Source organism: Acyrthosiphon pisum, chromosome A2 (genome assembly GCF_005508785.2).
Source record: "Acyrthosiphon pisum isolate AL4f chromosome A2, pea_aphid_22Mar2018_4r6ur, whole genome shotgun sequence".
In the NCBI taxonomy this organism is placed as follows: Eukaryota; Metazoa; Arthropoda; class Insecta; order Hemiptera; family Aphididae; genus Acyrthosiphon; species Acyrthosiphon pisum.
In genome coordinates this window covers 68,677,232-68,699,586 of record NC_042495.1, presented here as the reverse complement: position 1 = coordinate 68,699,586, position 22,355 = coordinate 68,677,232, and the positions used below count along the sequence as shown (strand labels likewise).

The 22,355-nt window shown below is 30.2% G+C and overlaps 4 protein-coding genes and 1 long non-coding RNA gene across 5 annotated transcripts in view; 2 read left to right on the top strand and 3 right to left on the bottom strand.

Annotated features, from left to right (window-relative positions):
• Window positions 1-4,167: 4,167 nt before the first annotated feature.
• LOC100168706 (importin-13) lies at window positions 4,168-11,502 on the top strand. The gene is made up of 18 exons (XM_001950462.5): window positions 4,168-4,601; window positions 4,763-4,936; window positions 5,451-5,597; window positions 5,669-5,741; window positions 5,876-6,044; window positions 6,118-6,262; window positions 6,328-6,537; window positions 6,602-6,784; window positions 7,120-7,378; window positions 7,459-7,640; window positions 7,704-7,862; window positions 7,934-8,116; window positions 9,140-9,277; window positions 9,358-9,589; window positions 9,651-9,806; window positions 9,868-10,042; window positions 10,125-10,246; window positions 11,177-11,502. The coding sequence occupies exons 1-17, from the start codon at window positions 4,464-4,466 to the stop codon at window positions 10,219-10,221; spliced, it is 2,820 nt and encodes a 939-aa protein (XP_001950497.2). The 5' UTR covers window positions 4,168-4,463; the 3' UTR covers window positions 10,222-10,246; window positions 11,177-11,502.
• On the bottom strand, window positions 10,098-11,767 carry Isy1 (pre-mRNA-splicing factor ISY1 homolog). Its single transcript, NM_001162034.2, is given in 5 exon segments — window positions 10,098-10,521; window positions 10,591-10,640; window positions 10,703-11,056; window positions 11,114-11,277; window positions 11,574-11,767. Coding segments are annotated over 5 exon segments (828 nt in total). The 5' UTR covers window positions 11,600-11,767; the 3' UTR covers window positions 10,098-10,287.
• An 807-nt stretch (window positions 11,768-12,574) lies between these two features.
• Window positions 12,575-14,608, bottom strand: LOC115034274. Its single transcript, XR_003839638.1, has 2 exons — window positions 14,407-14,608; window positions 12,575-14,271 (listed from the first exon to the last, which is right to left on the bottom strand). It is a non-coding gene; the product is annotated as an uncharacterized LOC115034274 (long non-coding RNA).
• On the top strand, window positions 13,224-18,719 carry LOC100573514. The gene is made up of 5 exons (XM_003246262.4): window positions 13,224-13,729; window positions 16,530-17,405; window positions 17,496-17,731; window positions 17,802-18,052; window positions 18,120-18,719. Exons 2-5 carry the CDS (start codon window positions 16,552-16,554, stop codon window positions 18,399-18,401), a joined length of 1,623 nt encoding a protein of 540 aa, XP_003246310.1. The 5' UTR covers window positions 13,224-13,729; window positions 16,530-16,551; the 3' UTR covers window positions 18,402-18,719.
• Window positions 18,720-20,217: 1,498 nt separating this feature from the next.
• The window catches only part of Mrpl55 (39S ribosomal protein L55, mitochondrial), a 2,891-nt gene continuing 753 nt past the window's right edge, over window positions 20,218-22,355 (bottom strand). The window contains 2 exon segments of the mRNA NM_001161943.1: window positions 20,218-20,489; window positions 20,544-20,688. Of these exon segments, the coding sequence (NP_001155415.1) occupies window positions 20,346-20,489; window positions 20,544-20,688 (289 nt within the window). The 3' untranslated portion in view covers window positions 20,218-20,345.

Below are 22,355 nucleotides of genomic sequence, written 5' to 3'. Positions count from 1 at the left end.
TAACCTACTGTACAGCAGAGCGACATCTACTTACCCACCTTTTTTTTTATCTGAAGTTCTACTAATTTTTCAAATTTATTGAAAAATACCGAAAATTCTTTCACCTCTAACTGTCTTATTCGGACGTCGGACCGGGCGTCAACATTGTAGGTAGGTCGAGATCGAAATTCGTGCAGAGTGAATTTTCTATGGAGGTGATATTTATTGGATTCTGAGTGAAACGATGAATGTGTTGATTTTACAATAATGTGTGTTTATTTTTGTGTATCTAACATCACGATTTGGGGCAGCAAAACTGCTTCGATTTTCGACAACAGTATCTTGTTCGATGGAAAAGTGAATATAGTTGGTCCATTCGGGAGGTAAAATTTTTAATTCCTAATAGTTTTCAAAAGCACCAAAAAAAACAACATACAAATTAAGGAAAAATGTGAATTTTTACGTAAAATTGGTTTTAGTTTTTGGCGCAACTCTAAAGCAAATGACCGTAGATACATGCAATTTTTGATTGGTTTTGAAATGTTTAGGGACATTTTCAATTTCCAATTTTATTAGTCTTTTTTTCTATGATTGTCAATAAAACTTTATTTGTTGGGTAAAAATGGTTTTTTTTTATACAAATTTTAAACGAATTTTTTTTGTTGGGTAAAAAAGTGTCAACATTTAATACAAAGATCCTGATGTATTGCTTAAATAGCAGTTGAAAAATATTAAAAATACTAAGGCAAAATTTTTTTTTAATGCATTTAATAAGGTTCGATTTTTGACAACATTTATCAAATTTTAAATTTTAAAAATGATTTTGTAGTTAAAAATGTATAAAAAGTCTAACTTTTATAGTTAAGGATTGGAAACTTACAACAAGGTTCCACGTAAGTAGGTTATTTTGTAACCAAAAAACTAAAAAATATAAAAACACAGTTTTTTTAATAGTTATATTATGTTCAAATTTGGAGGGAATTACATATTAAATAACTAAGAATAACGATTTTAGTTATTTTTTTGTAACTTTATAATATTAATTCAACTTACCGGTGCTACCGTATTAATAATAAGTAATAACAATATAAATATAATATAAAAAATATACGCACTGACAAACCGTCGCCGCTTAGAATCGTTTTTCGTACCCAATGATATTATCATATTATAATATAATTGAATTCAAATTTAATGAAAACAACATCACCATTATACAGTGATCCACTTGAAACCTACTGTACAGCAGAGCGACATCCACTTACCCACCTTTTTATTTATAAATAGGTATCTAAAGATTGAAAAAAAAAAAAGGTTTCTCACAAGTATTTTATACTGCAACCAAAAAGTTTAAAAATGTATAAGCTCAGTTTTTTGTTAAAGGCATTTTAAGTTCAAATTTCGACGAAATTAACTAGTTTTTTAGTACCTTTTGATTCGATAAACCAAAAGTTATTTCATTTGCTTTGTGATTCTGTTTCACACATAGGCGTGCGCAGGTATGCAGGGTATGCCGCTGCATAGTCTGTCGTCTGTGGCTTTATGTGAGGGGCCCATATATAATATACCAAAGCATTTTTGATAATATCTTCTATATTATAAAAAAAAATAATAAAAATTTTAGTTTTCACTTTTCTCGCGACCCGAAAAATAATCTCAACTATTAATACACTAAAGCGTAACACGTAGATATTGTTATCTATGTTGCAAGAATAGAATAATTATTATTGTTTTTATAGTTTGTAATCAAAGACCATATTATTATTATAACTGAGTCCGGTATTATGTCAACATCGATGTGTATAATTTAATAAGTGTATTATTACCATCATTGTTATAATATGGTACTGGTTGGATAGATAAGCTTTAAGTTTTGTTATCTGTGATTTTACCGCTGAACGTTACTGATAGACAATAGAACGTTTACCATGAAAAGTTGAACTGTATTCCGACGAGCCGATGTTTTTTGACATAATTCGTTAATCGTTTAGAGTGTTTAGACAAAATTATTAATTACTTATTTCTACAGCGCTTTGTTTAATATTCTTCTGTAAAACTATGCGTGATTTCAGATTCCGAGGGAAGCAAAAAAGCTAAGTAGTATATTTGCAAAAACTTAGATTGTAAAATGTAAATTGAATCCTATATGTGTTAAAAAAAATGTTTAACGGCTTAGAATTGTTTTTTAGAATAAATTAAAGAAAGATTAGAATTTGTGAGGGGGGCCCTATTTTCCTTATTGCATAACCTGCGAATAAAGTCTGCGCACGCCTATGGTTTCACACTTACCCCTTATATATTAACAAATATTATTCTACTATTTAATTATTAAATATAGATATGAAGTTTAGATTATGGCAAAAATATTAAGCTATAGAATGATAGGGTGGAAAATAGTACGGGGGTGCAATTATTGCCCGAGGCACAAAATGTCTTAATCCGGTCTATAAGCAATCCCGGATTAAAGGGGTGGCAGGGGGGGCATGGCCCCCGGGTCTCGAAAGTTAGAATTTATTTAGGGGCCTCTAATTTGTCCATTACTTTTTTCGTTATAGACTATGTAACACTAAATAAATCAGCTAAAAAAATAAAAAAAAAATTGTAAATTATAATTTATAAATTAAGTGATAGGTACATTATTCATTATTTATTGCTATGTGCCTATATGCCTAATATGTTTTAAATGAGGCCCTTGTATGAAAAAAATATATATAAATAATATACAATGTGTTCCAGGGTGAAGTGACCGGCCAACGTCATATGAAAGTATACCAAAAATGATGAAGAAATACCCCTTAAAGATTGAATCTTCAAAACTTTTCAACATTTTGACGTAATTTTATTTTTATTTTAAAGCTATTTAATTGTCCTATTAACTGACATACGCAATTATAAACCAGAAATGTGTTAATTATTTTTATTTAATTTAAAAAAAGAGAAAAAAGTTGACAAAAATTAGTATTTTTAAAAGGAAATTGTACATTATTCCAAATAATTTACTATTAACTATGAGTTTTTGTATTTTGTATTATAACAACGAAAATTTACCGAATAGTATAAATTTAAACGAATGACGACCAATTAACCGATTCAATCCTAGGAAAACTAAGATTGTGATGATTAGCAGGAATATATTATGAAAACCAAACTTTCAAGGTATTCTAGGTATATTAATGTGTTATTCAGTATAATTTAGCAGAATAATACACGATTTCCTTTAAAAAATGCTAATTTTTGCCAACTTTTTTCTACTTTTTTAATTTAATAAAAATAATTAGTGCATTTCTAGTTCAATTGCGTATTTTGGAGTGTTGATAGGACAATTAAATAGCTTTAAAATTAAAAAAAATACATAAAAATGTTAAAACTTTTTGAACATACATAAACAAATGCGTGATATGTATGATTTTGATAAAAAAAGTTTGCCCATAACTTAAAAAATAAAAAAGTTAGACCCAATCTTTAAAGGCTATTTCTTTATCATTTTTGGTATACTTTTATATGACGTCGGTTGGTCACTTCACCCCGGAACACATTATATACATTAATATTCTTTTTTTCGTACAAGGGCCTCATTTAAAAAAACTTTGGCCCCTGGGCCTCAAAATGTCTTAATCCGCGGCTTGTCTATAAGATCATTAAAGATATTGTATGGGTGCAGTGTGCAATACTGGCTCATGACAAAATGTATTTATTTTGTATATTTGTTTCTTGCTTTCCTTAAGGCATTGACCTAATAAGATCTAATAGTTATTACTGAAGTGAACTTATTTCTTATTAGGTCTTTGAATAGGCCCAAATCCCGGGTTTTTAGATGCTACTCACCCCATCACCCAAACATTTCCTAAATATTTTCATTATTATTACAGTCCCTTTAAATTTCTAACGATATTTATTTTGGGTATATCTGTATATGAGCATAGTGTACTCGGATAGACTAAGTGTATGAGCCGGTAAAGGAAAAATTTGAGCCTGCTGTACCTGCCGCCACTGAATGATTCACATTTATCATTGCCAAATTACGGACCATGAAACAGCTTTCGGATATGGAACTTAATTTTTACATTATTTGGCTACACTGGTTTTTTATCATGCTATTTTTCAAATTAAAAAATTGATGTTGTTCATATTTCATAATTCATAATATTATAATCATATTGTAGTACGCTATTTTATAGTTGATACTAGATAGTAGAAACCTATTGGCTAAATTGTCTATTACTTACCACAATTTTTAATTTTTCTACTTTAATAAATTTGCTATACAATTGTTGATTGGTATAGACAACAATATTATTAATATTTCGTGTTGCAAATTACTTTAAATTCAAACCTTATTTTGAAATTCTAAACTTTTATTTATTTTGTTTAATTCATACCTAACATAATTTGATGCACGTTAATTATTATTTTAAATTTATAATTCGTAGAAAAACACTTATTCATTTATTTTTTAATATAACATTTTCATTAAGAAACTAATAATGTCTCTAGAAACTGTTGAACATGCTTTAGCTGAATTCTACTGCAATCAAAATGTTGAAGTTCATAAGATTTTGTTAGATTTTCAAAACTCTGTAGATGCTTGGAACCTTGTGTGGAATATGTTAGATACATCTAAAGTAAGTAGTATCAGTGACTACCTGAGGCCAGTGATTGGCCAGGGTGAAAATTGCATGAGCCATTCCTGATGAATACCTATTGGCACTTTTGTATTTAAGCAATCTTAGTTTCATATAATAACTATTAAATCGTAAGAAATGATTTCAATATCTGATTTTAGCCTCATGAGATACAATTTTTTGGTGCTACTACACTTCATATTAAAATTACCAAACAATGGTTGCAATTAAAACGAACTGACTATATGCTTCTTAGAGATAAAATATTGGACACTCTAATCAAATACTATAATTCAAGTGGACCGGCGAATGTAATAAATAAGTTATGTTACTGTGTAAGTAAATATTATTATTACTAAATAGTACATTTATATTAATAGTAATACATTACAGTTTGTCACCATTAAGCTTTGTTATCGATTTATAAAAAATGTTTTTAGAAGTTAGTAATATTCCCTTTATATACAGTAGAACTTCGATTAATCGTCACTGTCGAGACCGGGGCTTTGACGGTTAATCGAATAGACGGTTAACGGAAATTTTGCAAAAAAACGTGTAAATACATATACATACACACATTTATTATATTTTATATTTATATTATATATTTATCATATTTTACGTGTGTACTTAAAAAAAAAAAAATACTTACATTGTAACATACCACACATATTATAAAAAAAATCTGTCATTTTAGTTTGTTTTTTTGATTATTTTGAAGATAATTATTTTTTTTTCGGCGGTGACCGATGACGGATAACAGAGAGTGACGGTTAATCGAGTGACGGTTAATCGAAGTTCTACTGTAATTACAAATTAGTGTATGTAATTAAATATTGTTTTTTTTAGCTTTGTGCATATGTAGTCCGTACAGTACCAAATCATTGGCCAGATGCAATTCCACAACTGATGGAAACATTTAGAAATTCTCTATCTCAATCATCAATAAATGTCAGCGTTATGATTTTAGAAATATTAATGGCTTTACCAGACGAGGTAAGATTTTTATTAATTTTATCAAATTAGGTAGGTAGTTATGTTTAAAAATATTAATTTTTACTTTTTAGTTCGGTGCAACAACATTAATTCAAACACGGCGAAATGAAGTAAGGAGAGAACTTCAACAATCTTCTTTACAAGGTAAATAATTGTAAATTTTTATTTTTAAATTACCTATATTATATATTGGTATTTAAATATGAATATATATTATAAATATTTTTTTTTATATATTTCTACATTTTATTTCTAATTGTATACAAATATTTATTTAGTTTTATCTATTGTGGATAGTATTCTTCAGAGTGACAGTTTGGACCCAATCGTAGTGCATGCACTAAAATGTGCTGCATCTTGGTTAGATATAGGTTTTGATCTTATCAAATGTCATCAACTCACGGATACATTTATATCTGTTATTTTAAACCCTGAAAGAAGTCAAGTGTAAGTTTTTTAATATATAAAATACAATTATTAATATTTCAAATAATATAATAATTTAATTAATTAACTTTAGATGTGTTATATTGGCTATTGATGCTTTAAAATCACTATGTACACACCCTCGTACATCTGTATGTGAGGCAACTGTGTTTGAAGTTTTGAGTAAAGTAATAATATTATCTGATAAACTATTTAATTTAGAAATTACAGAAGAACCAGTAAGTAAATCAGTTAATATTTTTAAATTGATCAATGAAAAATATTAATAATTCTTTGTTTATAGAATGTCGTAGTGGATAAACTTTTTGATCTATTTTTGGGTATTGGTGATCAACATTTTCGTCCAATAGTCCAAGGTCTTCTAAACAATAATACCCGAGAGCTATGTACAAAATATTTTAATTTATATTTAACTTGTACAAATGCACCTGGATATTATCCTGTAAATGAAAATTATAGTGAGAAAACATTTACATTTTGGTTTTTATTACAAGTAAGTATTACTTTTGCAATAAGAATAGGTAATATTTACTTTTAATAATATTATTTTATTTTAGGATGATTTATTATCGAATGATGCTGGTCCAGATAATTCATTACTAACTATTGTTAAGCCATTATATGTATCTTTAACTCAAGTCCTGTTAAAAAAAGTTGCCTACCCCGAAAATTTAGAATCATGGACTCCAGATGAAAGAGAATTATTTCGATGTTATAGACAAGACATATCTGATACCTTTGTATGCATTTTTATTATACTTATTACTTATTAGTTTTTTAAATTATGTATTAATCAATAGTACACTTTGAGTACATATATATTATTAATAAGATTAGGTTAACAGTTATATTCTATTTTATGCCTTAAAAAATACTCATTTTCGACCTAACATTATATTTGCATTTCATGTACTTTTTGGTATATTCAAATTGGCTAAAATGTCAAGCATACCTATTCTTACATTTCTTAAAATATTATTAATTATATTAACTAGTCTTGCATCAATATTTTTTTTAAAAATATAATATAATAACTAAAAAATTAAAATTAAATAAACTTCAAATACTGTTTCAGACTTATTGTTACTTCATCTTACAGTCTGAGATGTTAGATGTGCTGTTAACAATCTACAAACAAGTAACATGTGACCGTGAAACTGCAATTTCGCAATGGCAAACGGTTGAGGCATGTTTATATGCTTTCACTGCAATTGCTGAACCTCTTCAAAACCATGACTCTCATCCTCATATAAAACAATTAATGTCATCTCTAGGTTCATTACCGTATGAACAAATAGATCAAAAAGCTGCCGTAGCTGCAATGGATACTATTGGTATACTACATTTTAAAATTATTATTATATTATTTCATATAGGTGTACATATTAAATATATTATTATATATTATTTTTAGGAGCATATTATTATTGGATGGAAACAAATCCGTCATATTTAGATTTGATTGTACCTCTACTAATGATGGGTCTTCATAATAGTAATATGTTTTCCTCAGCATCTATTGCTCTTAGAGATATAGCTAAAGAATGTAGACAATCCATAGCTCCTTACAATGATGTTATATTAAATACGTCAATGGTAAGAGTTTTATTGTAAGCTTAATGTTAATTTATAATAATTTTAAATTTTAAAACATTTTAGATTGCATTAAAACAAGTAAAGAAACTAAAAGAAGAACTACGTTTAATGTATACTATTGGAGTTATTTTGTCAGCTATGCCATTTCCAAAATGTAAACCATCTTTGGATATGTTTATCAACCCTAGTTTGGAAGTTATAACGAGTATATTGGCTATTGAGGTTAATTTATATTTTGTTTTTCAGTATTCCAGTATTTCAATAATTTATTTAAATGTATTTAATTTAAATAGGAAAACGCTGAATTTATTAAAAATAGATCACTGCTCCAAAATAGAATCAGAGTTCTTAGTTCATTAGTATCAGCAATTGATCAGAAACATACAGTCTACCATATAATAGAAACAACTACTCCTCTACTGCATATGACAGCAGTGAAGTATTTCATTTCTTCTCCTGAAGATATATTATATGCTGTAAGTTTATTAATTTTTTTAGTTAGATTTGTTGGTTGATGTATTTACATATTAAATTTCTTACTTTTTATTACATGCTACTATTTGCTTTAAAAAAATATTTTCAATAAGCAAGGTTATAAATATGTAATTGTGTATATTAACACACATAATACATTATTTTTTGTTATTTTGCAAATTTAAATTTCATAAAAAAATTTAAAATCATCTTATCTCTATTTTAAATCTGTGCTATCGTCACAATAACAATCTATGTCTATCAAGATTCACTAACATACTATTTAGTTTCAAATCTTTCAATAGTATATTCACACAAATCACAAATATAATACGGACAATATGGTTTTTATATTATTAACAATGAATAGGTTGATAATAGATGATTCATGTCATCTGGTATACACAATTTTGGCGCTTTCCATTACCGCACACAAAAATAGTACAATACCGCTAGGGTTGCCACCTCTCCGGGTTTATGTATAAATCTATGGGCTCCGGGTTCAGTGAATTATTCTCCGGGTCGGAGAAATATATTAATATTTTTTTGTTTCCATTTCATTACTTATCATTTCACTTCAACTAAGCTATAGATTATACTACATACAGGTGTATATTAGCGTCTAGCTGATGACCTTTTTTTTTTTTGCTTATCGGCCTGTCTCCGGGGCTGCTTTCTTTCAAAGGTGGCAACCCTAAATACCGTACAAATTTATTAAAACTAATACAAATTGAAAAAAAAATATTATACAATTTAATTAGAATTCCATAAAATCAAAATATATAAATTAAAAGATCAAATATGTGTGATATATTAAAATAATTAAAAATAGCTTCTTTATAGTAGATAAATGCATTTTAAGCTTTTTCAATATTATTTTAGTAGGGCCATAGCCCTCACAAAATTTAAACGCTATTTGTGCCAATGTGCATATAATAGAGTGACCATACACCTATACGTATTTTGCACATTAATGTGGTAGTGGATGACACCCAATAATCTTTTGTTCTACAAAATTTTTTCAGGTTGTTTGTGAATTCTTAAAAACGATTGTTTCCAAACTACAAGAAGATGGTTCGTTAGCTTTAAATGTGATTATTGAAATTCTTATGATTGGATTTAGAAAATCCCCACAACCTGCAGGCATGATACTTTTCAAAGAAGTAATATATAGCTATTGATTAAACCTTAACTGGATTATAATTGTATTCATTTATGATGTCTATATCATTGCTTATTTTAGATAGTAATAATGTTTGGGCGACAAAATGTATATATTCCAATTATTAAATCTACATACGAAGAAATTTGTATGAGAGTAAAATGTATGTTTGAACAAGTATCTCCTGCTGATCAATTTAGTCTTGGTGATGTAATGGAGTCTTATTTATCTCTTCAAGGACATATATTCAGGAAATGGCCATTTATTGCTGTGGATAATCCGAATGTAGATTTTACATTTGTTTTTAAACTAGGTATTAATTTTATAATCAAAAGATTTAAGTTTATTATGTCAAAATATATTTTAATTTTTAGCATCTGAAGCATTATGTGCAAACGAGATATTTCTGGCAAAAACAGCAACATTCTTTTTGACTGCATTTATAAGTACAAGCAGGGAAAAAAGATCCTTATTTAAAGTTATAGAAGATAATGGTCAATTCCTTGTTATGAAAATAATATGTATTATCAGTAAGTTGTTACAGTTAAATATGTAAATTTAACACTAATTAAGTTTTTGATTTATGTATAGAAGGTGATGTAGTAAAAACAAATTTGGATATTATGTGTGAAGTTTTGTTAATGTTAAATAAAAAATATAGTGATAATTTAAGAAGATGGTTTCACGATATAGTAACAGTGCAAAATATTGTACTACCAAATGTAACAGAAGATATGAAATCTAAATTTTTCAAACGTGTTCTTAAGTTAGTGTAATGATTATTATGTTTTTAATACTAATAAAACAATTAACATTTACTATAATGTTATTATTTTTTTATTTTTCAGAGAAAAAAGTAACAAAAAAGCTTTACAAGGAGCAGTCAGAGAATTTTCATTTATATGTCGAGGTTTAATTCAAATAGATCCTGAAACAGAATCATGAATAAATAAACTCAATTCATTAAATGGTAATTTTATTTATATGAATACAGCACAAACTACACAATATTTATTTAGCGTAGGCTTCATCGTCTGATGATGATATATTGGCTAGGTCTTCTATTTCTTCATGTTCCTTGCCACCTTCTATGCCAGCAAAGTTTTCAAGTAATTCTCGTTTTTTATAATCGAGTATTAGTTTTTGAATATCTTGATCACTTGGAACAGGTGGTGGATGTATATAACGTGAACTACTAAACATAGTTGAAATATCTTCATCATCACTATCAACTTCTTCAAAAGCCTAGAGTAGAATAATTGAAACAAAATATCAAACAATGCTCAAGTACCGAAATTATATATTTTTTCTTACCAACTCCATCTCATCACGAATTGTTGCCTTTTGACCCAAAGCTTCTAACACTAACAAATTATAAAAAAAAAAAATTAATGTTAAAACTTTAAACTGATCGTTTTAAACATACTCATTTTTTCTTTTTTTGTTTCCATGGCCAATAGAAGACCATCTTCCTCGTCCATATATCCATAATAATCAGCATCAATATTTTTCATAAGTTCCGCTCTAGTACGACGTGGAGGTGGAGGAGGTTCATGTTCAAACAGTTCTCGAACACCTGGTAAATCCTTAGCAGCTCCAAAATATTTATAACCTCTGTTACCGGGTACTTCTCTACCTTCATGATCGAGCATTCGTGGTCCCATTCGTAAGAAATCTGGACCACCGAGTTCACGAATTTGATATTCCCAATGTTTTTTTTCCCGCAGTAATTTATTGATTTCATCATTAAGATCACGTAATCTAAACTCTCCCAATCCAGCTAAAATAAAATAAATTTTAAATAGTTGTATGAATTATGAATGATAAAAACATGTACCGTTTTGTATTTGTGCAACTTTTTTTGATATTTCTCTTATTATTTGAACTCTCCATTTTTCAGCTGCCTTCAAGTCTGTACATTCAGTAGCCAAGTATGGCCGTCGTTCTTCCTTGCCACCATGTTCCTTCACCTGAGCTGCTCTCCAACGAGCCAATGTAGTCCTATGTGTAACATAAATACAAAAATTAAGGGTGTGTTATGTAAATATTAAACTTTTTAGATTAGACCTATTCTCTTTATTTAATATAAAATAGAATTAATGTTTTCTGTGATCCATTTTTTTTTTCAATACCTAACTGTTATGCAACAGTTTTTACAATCGTATGCGTGTTTTAATATTGTTTATACATTTTAATTAAATTAATATACCATTTACCTACAGGCTACAACCTTATGATTTGTTTTATTTAAAAAAAATAAATATCTTTTCACGAATTCAAATTGTAAATAAACTCACATTGCTTTTTCCGCGTTCCTGGCCATGGTTGGAGTTTGGCTCTTTGGCGTTTAATAACAAAATTACCTAAAACGCCAATCACCGAGTTAACGACATGTCAAAGTATTTAAAATTTTTCATGATATGATAGATTCCAACATGGTATGATAGCAACGAACTGACTAGTGACTACCCGTCCACACTCCACACTCCACAATCGGTGTTAGCGTTGTTCATTGTATACAGTTCGCCTCATAATGCACTATGTATATATATTAATCATGACAACCAATGAAAAGCGGCGAACTAGATTTAGCTCTGTACGATGGAAGAAGACGTATGCAGTATCATAATGTTGGTATCATACCATGTTTTTTATCATGGTATTTTTGACAATATTAACCCATCACTAACGTTATTATACATCAGTTTTTCACTTAAATAATTAATATGATTGACTCAATACCCAAATAAACAGTCTTATATTAAGACCGTGGTTTTATAACTTAAAAAAGATATCTTCTATTCTTTAAAACAATATTATATTTCATCAGGACTCACGTTCGATTCACCAATGACGTTGGCAACACTGGGTTCTAAGGGAACCACGATGAAGATAAAATTTTATAGTGTATGGGACAATTTACGATATAAGCATTAAGCAGTGTCACCACACACAACATTCGCGGCAAAATTGAACCTAAGAAGAAAGGACATGATGCGCATTGTGCTTGTTTGTGCATATTATTTATTATTTATGTTGTGCAGCTGCAGCCGGGCGCCGGCCTGCGCTCTACCAAGTGTTTAGTGTAATCGAGTGTATGTAAATTATGGACTATAGTACTGTACTACAGACTGTAGCCTGTAATATTGCAATATTGTATACTTTTTATTTTTATAATGTACTACTGTAGTACTGTAGTACATACATCATACATTCGTACCACAGCTGCAGCTGACGGATAAAATAAATATTAAATACTGAATAGAATAGAAATTATTGTTCCAACAGAAACATCGAGTAAAATTAAATAACGATTATATTTTTTATACATTCACACATGTCCCCTATATAAAACGTTGACTAAATATTATTTTAATATATTCAGTAACAGTCTTCGCGTAGCCCATCTATGTAAATATATTATAAAATATGTTTTGCTTATAAATTAATGTAACGAGGTCTAATTTCGAGTAATTCGACAGTGATATACAATAAATTTATTGACGAACCACATCCGAGGACGTAAAAAAAAAGTTTTTAATCGCCGAATCGACAACAGCGTAATCAAGTACCCCAAAATTGGGGAATCGACAATCACCGTCCCCCCACGGTAATGGCGGTAAGCGGTAACAACTAACAATTGAACAATCAAACGCGCCGTGAAAAACGGTGGCGACAACGCGAGGTACATGCACATTGTTCAGGCAGCGGCTTCGGTTCGACCGACAGCCGCGCGTAGCGCGTGCGACGATTATCGACTTTTATTTGCCGGGCGATGTGGTAACTCGGCGGAAGAGTCGACGGTGTTGCCAACCCGGCGATCCACCGGCGTGCGATGAATGGGTCCTATTGGTGGGAAGCGCGGCGGTCGCGGGAACCGCTACCATTGGTCCGCCGAGGCCGGGTACGGAAAACGCGTTCTTTGTCCGGCACTTCGGCCGTATAACGTATTTACGCGCAGCGCTCTCGCCTCCATCGCCCACCGCTCCCCCGCGCCGCCCACTGCAGTGTACGCGCACACACGAATGATCGTCGTTCCCGGTCGTTCCACACCTAGCGCGCCAATTTCTCGTCGTGTTTATATTATTTTTGGTTTTTTTCTTTCTTTTTCGCGATTTCACGTATCACTCGCGCTAGTCACCACGAGCGCCGATAATTACTCTCCAGGCATTTTGTACTCGTTCCAACGTTAATAATACTGTAGATGTTCAGTCGATCCAGTGACGGACCGTATACCGCGTAAAATATCGTCTTCGGCTGCTAACTCTTTATTTTGTTTCGTTATATTATTGTTATTGTAATATTACCGGCACACTACCCCGTAATCAGTAACCCTCAAACCACCGCCAACACTGGACATTACCACGACGGCAGAGGGAACTGATAGAGAATCATCACGGCGGCCGAGATAGCGTACCGGTTAACTACGGACGGACACGTTTACGACGCACAGGTGAGCAAATTTTTTGGCGGCAACTTAAACGTCCCGATCCTAAGTAACAAACGCGTCTATTGCGTCGACCGGCCGTCGTCGTTTTCGAAAACCGTACTTGCGCAGCCCCGTCGAAAATGAACGTTTGACGCCGGTTGCCGGGTCCCGCCGGTAGATAAAAATTTTACAAGGTCAAGCCCGGGGTCCCGCCATAATGGATCGCGTAAGCCGACGGTGGTTGCCATGGCGACGGCAGTGACGAGTAGTTCCATGTATAATAATAATAATAATTATTATTATTATTGTAATATTATAAATTATTATTCCAATACGAAAATTAATAATAATAATACTGCGAGCTTTGAGCCTTTTTGTATGCTGTCTCCGTATCACTGATATATATTATTATCGTGTTCGTCTCGTCTTCGTTTCGCGCGCGCGGCGTATGTGGTGAGTCGTGACCACCACGACTGCCACGGTCCCGGTCGACTAACTCCGTCCTTTGTTGTTGTTGTCGTTGTTGTTATTGTTGTTGTTGCTGTGGTGGTGGTGGTTTTTTCGGTCTGGAAACAAAAAAATAACTTGAACACGTGATCTTTCTCTGGTGCGGTGGTTGTTTTCGATAATTATCTATGTTTTGTGAAATGGCATGATCTGGGTAAATTTTTCTCGCACGTCTGGTATATTTTATTATTTACCGGTCTAAGGTTATGGCGTATACCGGCGATTGTGATAATATTCACCGACGACGCGAGGGTGCGGGCGCTTCTTCTTTGTTATAGAAAGTCCGCCCGACTACCTGTAGTCTGTACGAAATAGCTAGCATAGTTTACTATGATAGCTAGAATGCTAGATGGTAGTATGTTTCTAGAACGTACGTGTTCAAGCCTCAAGGTTTTACCTCACCCCCTCTCACTTCGTCACTACCGGTTCGCTCCGCGTCCGTGGTTCCGCCGTCTGCGCGCGGGAATGTTTTCCCTCCAAACGGTCCACAAACCCGAGCCATCTACGAAATGTGTGTTTTGTTATGATTATTTTTCACCCAAGGTTACCCAATGTTAATCGTTGTTGTTGTTTTGGTGGACAGCGACGGTATCCCCTTCGCTACTCGGTAGTCATATCCCGTGTCTCCCAATGCACTCCATTAGTACAATATGGTTTAGGTATTTCGATTTTCAATGTTCAGAAACAATCAAATTATTTCGACGTTATCGCGGTATTCGTCTGACACTACATGCCAACTACAATACATACACTGTATTGCTGTACATACAATTGTTGTTATTATTACTATTATTATTATAATTTATTACTGCCGCTGTTGCTCTGGCGTATTATACAACGACCAACGCAGCGCCGCCCGTTCACGTTTTACCATTGTACGTTTACGTTTTTTTTTTGTAGTATAAGGCGTCTTACACACGTTATCGGTTTTTTTTTTTTATTGCCAATTGAACTCTCCGTTACTGGGTTATGTTTGTTTTGTTCGTTACGAGGACGGTTTTGTAGTAGACCCGTTTGTTGTAATATGAAATAATTATTACATCGTGTTCGTGGTCAATCGTGTTTATAATTTTATATTATTATGATGACGGAGACGATAACATAGGTACATTTTATACGACCGGCACGCGTTGTGATAGTACCTAATATTAATAATATAATATAAAGTAGTAATATTATATTTAATAATACCGATTCCGTTCGTTTGTCAAAAATTTGTAATAATCATTGAATAATAATAGTATATTATACTATCGTGTCTCGTGAGTGGTTTTTGATCAATGAATGAGCACCGCCAGATTTATCCGGTCGTTTTATTATTAAATTAAAACATTCCGTGATTATAACGGCGATAAGATTCTTTAATTACACAAATATTAGTCACAACAACGTACGTGTGTACTTGCACGTTTGATATGTGATATTTTAAGGAAATAACTCAATCATTAGGTATTTGATAACTTTTCGATCTATAGGTTATAATTATTGATAGACATCTGAACAGATATATTATTTATTATATTATGTACACAATATAGCTCGGTATAATAATCGTAGAATTAAATTTTAGGATTTTGAATCTTTGGATAATATTTTATTAATACCTAACATTTTTCTATTTATCTTTACAAAATATTAGGTGCTCCCCGTTTAATATTGACAATTACTTATAAAAAAGTAATAGGTAGTAGGTGGCCATGCCGTGCCAGCGTAATAAAAGTACATAAATAGTAAATACTCTAATTATGTCGGCAGATGTTTATTCCGTTATGGCGTTATTTCTTTTATTTTAGGCGAAATAGCTAAGTAGCAATATGTTTGGAGTTGTTCTTTGGAGATAAGAAATTTACGAGGAAATTTATTTTATTTTATAAAATCTAATAGTAGTTAATGTAGGTAGAAAATTTAATTAAAAAATGATAATCTTTGTTCTTGATTATATTCATCATCGATGTATACCTAAAATTATTTATGGCCGAAATCATAATTTCAAGTACGATTTTAGAACAAACATAATATGTTGTATTTTAGTAAGGGCTTATCGTCCCCCTTTTTCAAGTACGCGTATATTATTGATTTTTAGTATTAACACGTGGCGCCATCTTTTGGCTGTAAATACGTCTACATAAAAATAACTGTCAAGTGATTTGAATGCATTATTTTTATGGTTTTTTTTGCTTGAATTTTACAGTCCAAATCTAAAGTATACTTAAAAATCTTATCATTCATTTCTTTTGTTAATTCAATATTAACTTATAACAATATTTTATTTAGTATCTTATGTTTTTAAAATGTTCTAATTTCATTTTGTTTACAGATACCTCAATTAAACAAACATCATGGATCTTGGAACATTAGATAGTCTTACTTTCTATCAAGACTGTATAGACTTTGACATGAAAAGTGATTATGATCGTGTGTTATCAAATAGTAGTTTCAACTATGATGATTCCTTGTCATTGAATGATGACAACATGATGTCCATGATGGATCCGCTCAATTCTGGATTATGGCTCAATACCAATTCAGATTATCACGATTTAGCCTTCATGGAAGGGGATTTAGAATCGGCTGTTATGGTTAATCCTAATTCTGTAATACCATCATCTGAACCAACTGCAGAAATTAAAATTAAGGAAGAACCAGTTGCACCAATTTTACCAAATACATATCTGCCTTTTTCAATTAAAAAAGAGAAACTTGAGCAGAAACTTGAACCGGTGGAACCTGAAGAAGTTATGATTAAGTTTCCCGAAATCATTCCAGAATGTACAAATATAAAATCTGAGAAATCACAATTTGAAATAACAAAAGTGGAAGAACTCAGACCTATACCAAAAGCTATTAGGCTATCTGATTTATTGAGTCAAACATCGAGTACTGGACACCAGAAGACTGAATTAATGACTGTACGTGTAACAATGCCATCAGCTTTGCCCACACTAAAGACAACTGTAACTACTAGGACAGTTCCTATTTCTTTTGTTAATAATACGATTTCCGGGCATTACAAAATTGTTAGGCCTAAGCAACAAATAAAACCAATTCAATCCAGAATCAATGGCAACAAAATGAATGAAAGCATGGGCCTTTATCCAAGACCTACATATTCCTATTCATGCTTAATTGCTATGGCGTTAAAAAACTCGAGTTCTGGATCTTTACCTGTTTCAGAAATTTACAATTTTATGTGGTAAGAAGTTGAACATATAAATTTAAACAACTAACGATATGTTCATTTTAGGAATTAATCATTTAATAATCTTGCATGTTATTTTTTCAGCAAACATTTCCCGTATTTTAAAACTGCCAGTAGTGGATGGAAAAACTCTGTTCGTCACAACCTTAGTTTAAATAAGTGTTTTGAAAAGATTGAAAAACCAATTGGTAGTACAGGTGCACCAAGGAAAGGATGTTTGTGGACGATGAATCCAAGCAAAATTTCAAAAATGGACGATGAGATGCAAAAATGGTCGCGTAAAGATCCTAATGCAATTAGACGTGCAATGCTCAATCCTGGTAAGTTACTGACAAAATTAAATTACTTAATTAATTTATGTTAACATAATAATTATGAATGGTTATTTAGAACATTTGAATTTACTTGAACGTGGTGAGATGAATGAATGTTATGACCGGCGTGACAGTTATTACTTTGATGATGAAGAAGAGGAGGAAGAAGAAATAATCAGTCAAGAAATGACATCAGAAGATGACAGAATCAGTGATGTTGAAGAAGAATCTGATAATGAGTCAAGAATTGATAAGGATGATTCACCGTATCAGCTAATAACATTTGGCTTAGACGATTTAGCTAACCTCAATGATCTTGGCAATGATGTAAGTTGCTTAGTTTTTTTTAAAAAATTTCAATTCTAATAACAAATAAATATATATATAATTTCAGATTGATGATGATGATGAAATTGAAGATAGTTCAAATGATGGCAGTTTCGGCATTGAAGCTTCAGAGTACAAAACAAACTTTGACGATTTGATATCTGTTCAAGATATACCTATGACATATGTAGTTCAGCCTCAAAATAAGACTGTAATCAACAATAAACGGCCGTATCAACAACCTATGTATAAGGGTAGTTATGTGTTGACTAAAAATGTTACATCAAGTGTACCAAGCCCAAAGCGAAAATTCATCAGTAGGCCTGTATCAATATTGAGGAATATTTAATATGAATATTGGATGTAATACAAGAATAACATGCGGGCCTTAATTAATTGCAATATTGGTAAAACGCAAAATTTAGCTGATACCCCAATTTTATTATTTTACTCATGTTAATATAATTTTGGTAAATCGAGTCTGAATAGTCAAATTATAATGAATTACATATCAAACGTGTTATGTAATATAAATTTATACCATTTTATTTTATGAGGATTTTCGTGATTATTGCAAAACCATGTATATACTTTTTATTTGTACATCTTCTATAGATGGAATTTTAGACTGCTAAATTTAGTTCACAATAGTCAATTACTAGCTATTACATCTTTATTTTTATTTCATAATATAAGTATAAATTAATAGTTTAATTTAACTAATATTTTTTCAAGGAAGTATAAAAATCATATTCAATTAATGTATATAATATGATTATGAATATAAGTTAAACTTATTTCTTCATAAAAAGTAATATGATTTCTATTTTGTTCTATTTTATCAATTTGTTTTCTTTTTAATTGCTGTAACTCAATATTATTTAAATAAGTATATATATATTTATTTGTATAATTTATGTTTGAATTTAATGGTATTTTTATAGTTTAAATAAATTGTTAAAAAATAACTAAATTGAAATCTTATATTATTACTTCCAACAATTAATAACATGATAATAAAACAATTCATGTCATAACAAATTATTATATTAATTGTCAAACTATCAACTATTTGATTTTGATACTTTCTTTTAATAAATATATATAATATATATTTTTTTTATATAATTCAGTTTCAATGTAATAATGTTATGATTAGTATTTTAACTTTGAAATAAAATACCAGTCAATAACGTTTTATTTCAATTGTTCACTATATTATGTAACTTTTATCAATTATATAAATCAGGACAAGTGAAAATACTAATTACAATATTATTGCCATGAAAATAATTAACAATTTATTCAGATTGGCTCTTCAGACTCATAATTTGTTTCTTTTTTTATGTACCATTTCGGTGAATTATTTTACCATTAAATGCATTTACCAAATCTAAAAATGAAGATTGGGGTTAACAGCTCAATAATGTGTAGAATTAGTTTACTTTGATAAATATTAAATATTTTGACTCCATCCCAATCGGGAAAATTATATTTATTTACAGTGGGATTAATTTACCAATACTTGGTATGAATTAGTTAAAATATGTTTGTTATTTTAATTACATTTTGTATGATATGGGTTTAATGTTTTTCGTTGTATACCTTCAGTTCACTATTATAATAATACAGATGTGGAATTACATTGTAATTCTTTTTATATAAAAGATTTTGTCTAAAATATTCTACTGTATTGCGTCCTGTTTTAGTAAGAAGAACGTGCCTATTTTGACTACCAATACATATATTATGTGTTTTTCTATCAATATATAATTTTTTATATCTTTTTTTTTTTACATCTAAAATGTACTGTAATATTTGGTAAGCTAACTAAGGTTTAAGTTAACCATAGAAGACATTTGATTTTAAATAAGACATAATTAAATTATAAAATACAAAATGTCAACTAAGCATTATAGTTGATTAAAACATATTTTTAAGTAATTAGGTATAATGATGTAGATTTTTGAGTGTCAGAATTATTGTAGTATTGTACATATATATGAAAAGTCTGCAGCCATCGGCCAGGTGTGTACCAGAGTTCAAATTGCATTTATATTGTTTAATTTATTTATGAATATATATTTATATATTATATATTTGTACTTTTTCCTGCTTAATATTTCATCTGTCCGATGTGTCAATTCTATTAAAAATAAATGTCATACATTTTAAATAGTATTTTATTTCATTTTTCATATTATATAACAATTTATAAACATCCTAAATCTAATTTTCTTTCATTAATTAATCGTATAAATTTTATACTTTGCGTATTACGATATAATCAATGTTACTTTTTAAAATACTTAAGATACTTAGTCCTGTCAAATGAATCATCTAATTCCTCTACTATTTTGACCTTTTGTTTTGGCCTTCTTGCTTCAATTCTGCGTTTGCGCTCTTCTTCAGTAATTAAGTTCATATCTAAAGGTAACTAAAATCAAAAAATATTAGTGTTAAATATATTTTCAAATAATAAAATATTCACTCTAATAATCATTCGAGGATCATTGAATCTGATGGTAAAACTTGAACCATCTGGTTGAATTATTTTGGTAAGGTAGTGTTGTGGATAAATGTTACGATGAATTTTTGTAATAGCAGCTGATTTACTACTGAAAAAGCGACCAGATCTAAACAAAAAAAAATCAGAATTATATTGAATAATATAAATTTCAAATGGGTAAAATTATTATGGACCTAGGATTCGTTTTTAATACTTATAAGTTATATTTTAACAAAATATACACATGACTACATGAGTGATGGATGGCTTTCAAATAGAAAAATATAAATACCACAAGTGTGTTTAAATATTATTTTTAGTATAAAAAATCCATCTGAAAAGCTGATGACAACTTCCAACTCACAGAAGTTGGGAAAATATAACTGGTTCTGATCAGTTAATATATCTTTCTAAGTTCTAATCTGTATATATAAAACAGTAAGCTGATTGACTGATCTACCAACGCACAGCTCAAACCATTAGACGGATTGGACTGAAATTTGGCATACATATAGCTATTATGGCATAGGCATCCGCTAAGAAAGGATTTGTCGAAATTTGCATTTTAAAGAGGTGCTCAAACAGGGATCTTGAGGTTCACGATGGAAATTGGAAATTTTATTTTTATTTATTTATTAGTTGCCATTGGTTACAGTCTACAGTAGAAATTAGTATTTATTTATTATTGGTTTCCATTGGTTATTTGGGCAGATCAGGTACATTGATACTCTAGATTGAAATCGTACACTTACGTACCAGCAGCACGGGGTCCGCGATATACTGCAGATTACCTACCTGATAATATACTGCTGCGAATCAGAATTTTTACTCCGGGCAACGAAAAAATTAAGATACATTTTGAACGCCATTCACCAAATATTAAATAACGAATTGAACAGTTTGGGTCATATATAGTTGGTACATTTAACGAACAACGAAGTGCACGGGGTCAGCTAGTATATTATATTACATATTAGCAGTAGTGAAGCAGCACAGAAAAATACTATCCAAATTAACCTACATAGAATACAGTAAAATAATTTGATTTTACTATTGTGTAAATAAAAAGGTTTTTTTTTTTACAAATTTGAAACTAATAAATATGTATACCCATATACTCATTTTTGCTATAGTATTCATAGAATAGATTATTTGCAAGATGTGCGCCCAGGGGTAGCTGGTCAATCCAGTAAACATCCAAATACAGTATAAAAATGAAATTTGTCTCTCAATTTGACAAACACATTCTGCAAAGAGAATTTAATGAAAAACAAGAGGGGATTCCCCGTGAAAAATAAAAAAATGTTTTTGTGGTATCTATTGAAAGAAATGTGATGTATAATAATGCCTCAAGATTTTGGTTTGCACACAGGCCTAAATATGACTAAATGTGTATCAATAATATCGTCATTTTTGTTATGCCTGATTTCTTTTTATCCGGTGTCTACCCGACTTAAAGATTCACCCCTGCATATTGAAAATTTATATTATAAATTAAACATCAGAATCAACAAAAATCACGGGCAATAAAAATACATTTAAACCAGAACTCTGCAATTTTAAAACTGTGATTAGGTATCAATCATATTGTAAATGTAATACAAACTCCATAATTATATATAATAGTCAATAGGATAATGATATAAATATTACATTGTACCTAAGCACCTCATTATAAATGCCTAACATAGTATTTTCGAACACTATACAGTATGTCCCAGAAGTCCCGTATCACCCTTAGTATCTCCGTGGAAAATCAATATATTTAAATGCAATTTTCTTAGTTATAAGTAT

Excerpts from the sequence above, each read along its gene's own strand:
- LOC100168706 (XM_001950462.5), top strand. The coding sequence starts at position 4,464 with ATGTCTCTAGAAACTGTTGAACATGCTTTAGCTGAATTCTACTGCAAT. Across the intron at positions 6,538-6,601 it reads CATTTTGGTTTTTATTACAA|GATGATTTATTATCGAATGA; the intron begins GTAAGTATTACT and ends ATTTTATTTTAG. Across the intron at positions 9,590-9,650 it reads TACATTTGTTTTTAAACTAG|CATCTGAAGCATTATGTGCA; the intron begins GTATTAATTTTA and ends TTTAATTTTTAG.
- LOC100573514 (XM_003246262.4), top strand. The coding sequence starts at position 16,552 with ATGGATCTTGGAACATTAGATAGTCTTACTTTCTATCAAGACTGTATA. Across the intron at positions 17,732-17,801 it reads ACGTGCAATGCTCAATCCTG|AACATTTGAATTTACTTGAA; the intron begins GTAAGTTACTGA and ends ATGGTTATTTAG. Across the intron at positions 18,053-18,119 it reads TCAATGATCTTGGCAATGAT|ATTGATGATGATGATGAAAT; the intron begins GTAAGTTGCTTA and ends ATATAATTTCAG.